Source organism: Triticum dicoccoides, chromosome 1A (genome assembly GCF_002162155.2).
Source record: "Triticum dicoccoides isolate Atlit2015 ecotype Zavitan chromosome 1A, WEW_v2.0, whole genome shotgun sequence".
NCBI classification, from domain to species: Eukaryota; Viridiplantae; Streptophyta; class Magnoliopsida; order Poales; family Poaceae; genus Triticum; species Triticum dicoccoides.
Window position 1 is genome coordinate 487,927,822 of NC_041380.1, and position 6,452 is coordinate 487,934,273.

The window sequence follows — 6,452 nt, forward strand, 5'->3', positions numbered from 1 at the left end:
TTTTCCAGAGCCATCAAATTGCGGTAATGGCGTCCGGCCACTAGAAGTGGGTAAAACTCTCATATTCAATAGTATTTGCTTTACATCATTATGTTTCATTATTGTCTAAAATGAACAAAAACAGACTCTGTGAGGGGTTACCCTCTCTGTTTTTGGCACATTTTTTTTCAACCAAACATCTTTGGCTTTTTAGGGCTTAATTTTTGCTTTCTCGCTAGGCAGAGGTTCGGCCATGGCTGCTTGCAGCTCCAGCCGTGGATGGGCGCAGCAGCATGATCGCTGACACGTAGCCTCAGCCGGCAGGCGTTGCATCTCGCCGCCCTATGGTTACAGCAAACACGTGACTCCGCCCGTCATCGCCAATGCACCGCTTCATTGGTTATAGCAAAACAATCTACCTTCTTGCTATAAGTAATGTAAACCAAGGAGATCCAAATTTGGAAAATGCTTGACTCCTACTTCCTCCGTCCCATAATATAAGGCCGTTTTTGACACTACATTCTCACGTGAACTTTTGGAAATCAGCCATCTACATTTTCAGAAGTACAAAGATAAATCCACGGAAATGAACCCAAGCTCTACCAAAAGGATACCATTTTTTTTTCCAAACTTATAGCCAGTGACAAACACGGAGGGCTGTTCTACTATGCTAGCTGCAGTAACACTCTAGAAGGTTTGTAGTGCTATATCGCAAGGCGATCAGTAACTAGCAACAAATTAAAGCCGGAACTCTAGTGCACGGATCGACCGGAGCTTCTTCTGTCCGGCTGTGACATTGCCATGGTCTGCTCGACGGCGTGCCCTAGTGGCCCGCCGGCGCTGACAGGGGCGACCCCGCTGCCGGGAGGTGCGCCCTCGGGGGACACTGGTAGCACTTGGCGAAGAGGCCGAAGGTGTCGATCTGCTTGACGAAGTTGGACACGCTGGCCCAGCCGCCGAGCCCGAACCCGACCACCAGCACCCACGCCACCACGAACGCGTTCACCGCGAACATCCCGCTCCAGCTCGGCAGGAACGCCGGCGGCTTCTCCGCCGCATTCTGTTAAGAAACACCACGTCAAACAAGAGCATGTAATACCGACCGACACGGCGCGCGCTAACGGACGTGGACAAAGACAAGCAAGCTTACCGATCTGGCGTGGGCGGAGCGGTAGGTGAGCATGTGGGCGACGGCGGGGATGACGTAGACGGTGAAGCTGACGAGGAGCGCGCCGACGGCGGAGTTAATGGGCCCGAAGAAGGGGAAGATGATGGCGAGGAACCAGATGGGGAGGACGAGGGGGAGCCGCGCGAGCGCGCGCCGGAGGACGCTGCCGGTGTGGTGCATGCCGATGGCCTTCTCCCAGACGAAGTAGAGCGGGGTGCACGCGAAGCCGAAGGTGATGAACTGGTGGATGAGCATGAGGATCACCGCCGCGTCGCGCCACCCGGACTTGGGGAGCAGCGAGAAGGCGTTGGAGTGCGTGAGCAGCGCGTCGCCGAACGCCCAGTACATGGTCGACGCCGACGGCAGCGTCAGCGTGAACACGTACAGCGTCGCCACCAGGTAGATGTACTTGAACTTGCGCGGCTTCCACATCGCGTGCATGATCTCCCTGCATGCATGCGCACAGCCAAGTCAGTTTCTATCTATGTACAAAAATATTGGGCTGTTCCAACTTCCAAGTACTATAAGCAACTTCTCTAAAAAAAAAAGTACTATAAGCAACTAGAGTGCATGAACAATTTCGTGGAAGCAACATATTGCCTGATCGATCAGTTAATTATTACCAAAAAATGATCATCTTATCATAACGGCAGGCAGTTACATAGAGAATAGAATCTTTTCAAGAGAAAAAAACAGATGCATAATGCGAATATAAACCCTTTGGAATTAGCGTACTACGTACACCTATATGCTTTAGGGTTGATGGAATGAAAAGCAGTGCTTCTCCTAGTCAGGAGGACATTTAGGAGGATGGGGACGTGAGGAATCTCGCCCAACTTTCAACTCTAACCCAGTTTTCAAGGCTATTATATCAAGGCCAAATGCATCCTTGAATAGCTTCTATAGCAAGGAATGGCAAATGAGAAGGGCCATTGTCATTTGTCAAGCACTCAAACTGAAGGATTTTGGATGGAATACCCAAAGTAGGCCATTATCTCCAGTTCTCCACTAACCAAAGGTTGCTAGTTGCTACTAATAGGCTGGGAATTATAGAGAAGCGATGGCCCGCACGAGGACGGATTTCGTTTACTTGATCTTGATGTGAACTCCGCACTAGCAAAATGGAAGCCGGTCCACATCATCTAATCGCTAGACTGGAAAGAGCATTTCTATCACCGAAAAAGAAAACGCAGCCGAATTTCTTAAGACAAAGGCCTCTCCAGTTAACAACCGGGGATTTGAACACCACACATACGGGCACCGATTATTCCTCGATCGCGTTGGCTATAATCATTAGTCGCGGCACGAGGATCATCATGGATCGAGCAGTCATGTATTAAGAATGGGGATGAGCTAGGGAATGAGGGGTCGGGGCATAAAGGCTTGCTCATGAGGAGTATTGAAATTCATAGTGCCTAGCAGAGGGCACTGAGTAGGACTGTAAGTGTTGATCACATAGCTAGCAGCTGGCTTTAGTGCCGGCCTGCCGACGGTAAGAAGCCACGACAGCTGGTTTTCCACGAACCGTGAACCATTTTTAACTCATCAGGATTGGTACGAATTGTGAAGCAAGTTGGCCTGGAGGTGGGGGACCAACGAAGGATGCAATGGAGACAATCAGCACTAGAGATTTTCAGTTTTCAACTCTATCCACACGACCTCCCTAGCGCAGCACTATGCAAAAGCTGCACCAGGTGAAAGTTCAGACGATAGATATTGGTGTCTGTGGTGCACTAATTCAGTAACCGTAGCCCGCTAGATTGTTTGTACTTCCTCCGTAAAGAAATATAAGAACGTTTAGATCACTACTTGTTTACAGAGGAGTGGTACTTACACGGTGACGGCGTGGCCGCCGAAGGTGTAGAGGATGTTGGTGGCGCCGGTGAAGTAGAGCATGAGGCTGTTGGGGCCCGAGTGCTTGGCGCCGGGGACCTGCGACCGACAGAAAGACATCGATCGTCGGTGTCGTCGTTGGTTAGCGTAGTGTCAACCCGTGTGCCGATCACCAACAAGGGATGCTGGCTTGTAGTGATGTCGGGACAAATGAGTGAGCGTGCGTGCGTACCTGGCCGTGCACGGCGGCGGCGATGGTGAGGTACCAGGCGGTGTAGGTGGTCATGCCGAGGCCGAGGAAGGACCAGATTCGGTAGTTGTGGAAGGAGGGGATGAAGACGGTGGTGGCGCAGCACGCCCCGAAGATGTACGTCCACGTCCGCTTGTCCAGCCGGTCGTTGATGTAGTAGATATTACTGCCATAGCCCATAGGTCGTTTCTTCCACGAGTCAGTTCATCTCCAAGACTCCAACAGATAAACACTTGATATATATATGTGTGTGTGTGTGTGTGTGTGTGTGTGTGACAAAATGTAAAGGAAAGGGATGAAGAACCTTGCGCAGGCGATGAGCTGGATGACGGAGCCGAAGAGCAGGAAGGTGCAGTTGAAGGCCAGCCCGGCCGCCTTCCAGTACGGGCCCAGCAGCCCGCCCAGAACCTCGAACCACTGTAGTACTCAGAAAGGGAGAAAACCAATCAATTCAATTGAGAATTTACTAGCACTGTGTAGTACAGGAGTACATTCGAGTTTGATGTGAAGATGGATACGGATGGGTGCATGCATGCGTGCATAATGCATTCATGCTTACTCCCAGTGCGGTTTTGCTTCAGCGACAAGGAACTGGTCAAGTCCACACAGCAGCGCATGCAAAGCGCCTTTCCGTCCCCAACTCCGGAGCATCACGATCGCGAGGGGACGGATGGAGGGATCCAGTTCCGGTGCAGATCGACTAGAGACTACTGGAAACGTATGCAGGAAAGCCGGAGAAGAAAATGGAAACTGAAAAACTGACTGGGGCGGAGTGGAGTGGAGTGATGGATGGACGGGCCGACGGACCTGGATGACGTGGTTCTTGAAGCTGACGCCCTCCCTCTCCTTGCGGGCGCGGTACTCGACGTAGAGCACGCTGATGAGGTAGGCGGTCCAGCTGCCCATGAGGCCGTAGAACACCTGCAGCACCAGCCCGGAGGCCATCCCCAGCTGCGAGAAGGAGTAGGGCAGCGTCAGCAGCACCTGCGCCACCTGCACCCACGCACGCACCCACGCGGATCCGATCCGGCGACGATGAGGTCTCGTTTCGTTGCGAAGCGAAGCGACGGGGAAGAAGATGGATGCGACGGACGGACGTACCTGGTTGGAGGCGCAGCTGAACCAGGCGTCCCACACGGACCCGCCGTGCCAGAGCATGTCCTTCACGGTGAACCCGCCGTCGCCGTGCCCGCGCTCCGACTCCTCGCCGCCGTCCATCACGCGCGCCCCCTCCTTGCCGCCGCCGTGGCCGCCGTCCGCCATGGCCACGATGGACTCTTCCGCCTGATCCCCCGGCACCATCCTCCCGCTTCTCTCTCTCTCTCTCTCTCTCTCTCTCTCTCTCTCTCTCTCTCTCTCTCTCTCTCTCTACGCCCACGACAGGAAGGAAACCAAGAACCCGATGTAGTAACAATGGCTGCAGGGAACAGAGGAACACACGCATCAGTGGCTATATATGCACGCCAGTAAATTAACAGCCAGCACCAACCTGTCGCCGGAGAGGGGGAGTAAAGCTGCAAGGCGCCGGCGGAATTTACTGCGCTGCTATCTGGCAGGCCGCCCGCAGCCGAGACTGCAAAGTTGGCGGCAGAGTGGGTGCGGTTACTTGGCCGCGGCTTTCTCGGGATCCCGCAGCTCCGCCTCTCGACCGGCCGGGTCTTCCTTCCCCCTCGCGGCGTCCTCTTCTCCCGGCCTCCGCGGCTCCGCCTCACTTCTCTCGCTAGGTGTCGAGTGAGGAGGGTGGGAGGGTAACCACACGCCACCCACATTTATAACGACCGCTCTAGCATACGACTAATTTCTAGCAATACAATATTCATGTTAAAAAGATTCTAAAGCAGAATATAAACAACGACTATCATGAGTATACTAACATTAGACAGTACAAGTATATTTACATCGAATAGGGTACAGGTAATGTGTGGAATTTTATAGAACTTGATTATGGTAATAATGCTTTTGGCAGGCTTTCGCATCAAATGTATTCCATCTTGGACGATTTATTCGATTAGCGTGGTACTAAAAGAAATCTACAAAATATAAACAACAACGATCACACGGTGGAAAACTAAAATTGTAGAGGAATCAATAGGTAATAGTAAATAAATACAATAAATAGGATATACACCATATTATGGAACCGAATTAATGGTTTTGCCTTGATTCATGTTTTTTATATGTTGGCACATTTTATTATTCTGCTATGGTGTGTCAATTCCTATCTTTCATACGCTTATATCCATCTATATCTCTGCCATTTTATACATTGGTAACTTCTTGGTAAAATCTTTATATAATATGTTGAAGGTTATACGGGTAGATTGTCCTTATAATAAGCTTTGGTTTATTAAAGTTCCGTTGAAATTTAAGGTCTTTCTTTGGATTATGTTTGGGCATAGTATACTCACAAAAGATAGCTTGTTTGCTAGAGGATGGTTTGGTAGTGATAAGTGCAGATTTTGTAATGAGAAAGAAACATTAGATCATGTATTTTTCCATTGCTCTTTGCCTAGTTATGCTTGAGGTATGTGGTCAAGTGTGCTCTCGGGACAGATATGAATGTAGGATATGTACATGACTTTTGTGGTTGGATTTTTGGTGTTCCTAGAAAAGCTAGTGGGGAATATAGCAGTAGGAGTTGTTGCGATGTTGTGAGCTTTGTGGAAATCTAGAAATAAACCGTGTTTCGAGAATATTTATCCCTATGATCCTTCAAGCAATTACGGAATCTGACTATTGGTTAGAATTCTGAAAATTATTATAGTAACAAAAATAATGAGGGGTGCAAGTCAGAGGGGCAAGGCTTCTGCTGCAAGTGGCAGCTGAGATCTCCAACAAGCACAGAGGTTGGGCTCCAATGGTCCTTCCCATTGCTGGTTAAGTATGATTGGACTTGTTCTGCAGGATGAAAACTTAGAATCTAATCTTTGGTGTTTTGATTGAGCGTTGCTCCCTTTCTGAAGGTGTTGTTGTGGAAGACCTTCTTTGTCCTTGTGATGTCTAGAGATGGTTGGTGTACATATGGTCGCTTCTGTAGTTTGTTGATCACTATTTTGATCACTTTGGGTTTTTTTTTTGCTTAGGCATACTTTTGGTCTTCTCTGACTTTGCTATTTGACAGTGTGTTTATTTGTGTGTGCGTTTTGGTGTTGGTTGTATGTATCCTAGCTATGTAGAGGTTGGATGTGTGCTCATGGTATTTTTATCCATTTGATGCTTTAT

At 49.7% G+C, this 6,452-nt stretch overlaps 1 protein-coding gene across 1 annotated transcript; it reads right to left on the bottom strand.

The window, feature by feature from the left end:
- Positions 1-467: 467 nt before the first annotated feature.
- Positions 468-4,959, bottom strand: LOC119281541 (auxin transporter-like protein 2). Its single transcript, XM_037562043.1, has 8 exons — positions 4,720-4,959; positions 4,332-4,647; positions 4,038-4,223; positions 3,535-3,647; positions 3,213-3,396; positions 2,982-3,079; positions 1,130-1,595; positions 468-1,039 (listed from the first exon to the last, which is right to left on the bottom strand). Exons 2-8 carry the CDS (start codon positions 4,530-4,532, stop codon positions 803-805), a joined length of 1,485 nt encoding a protein of 494 aa, XP_037417940.1. The 5' UTR covers positions 4,533-4,647; positions 4,720-4,959; the 3' UTR covers positions 468-802.
- Positions 4,960-6,452: the final 1,493 nt, after the last annotated feature.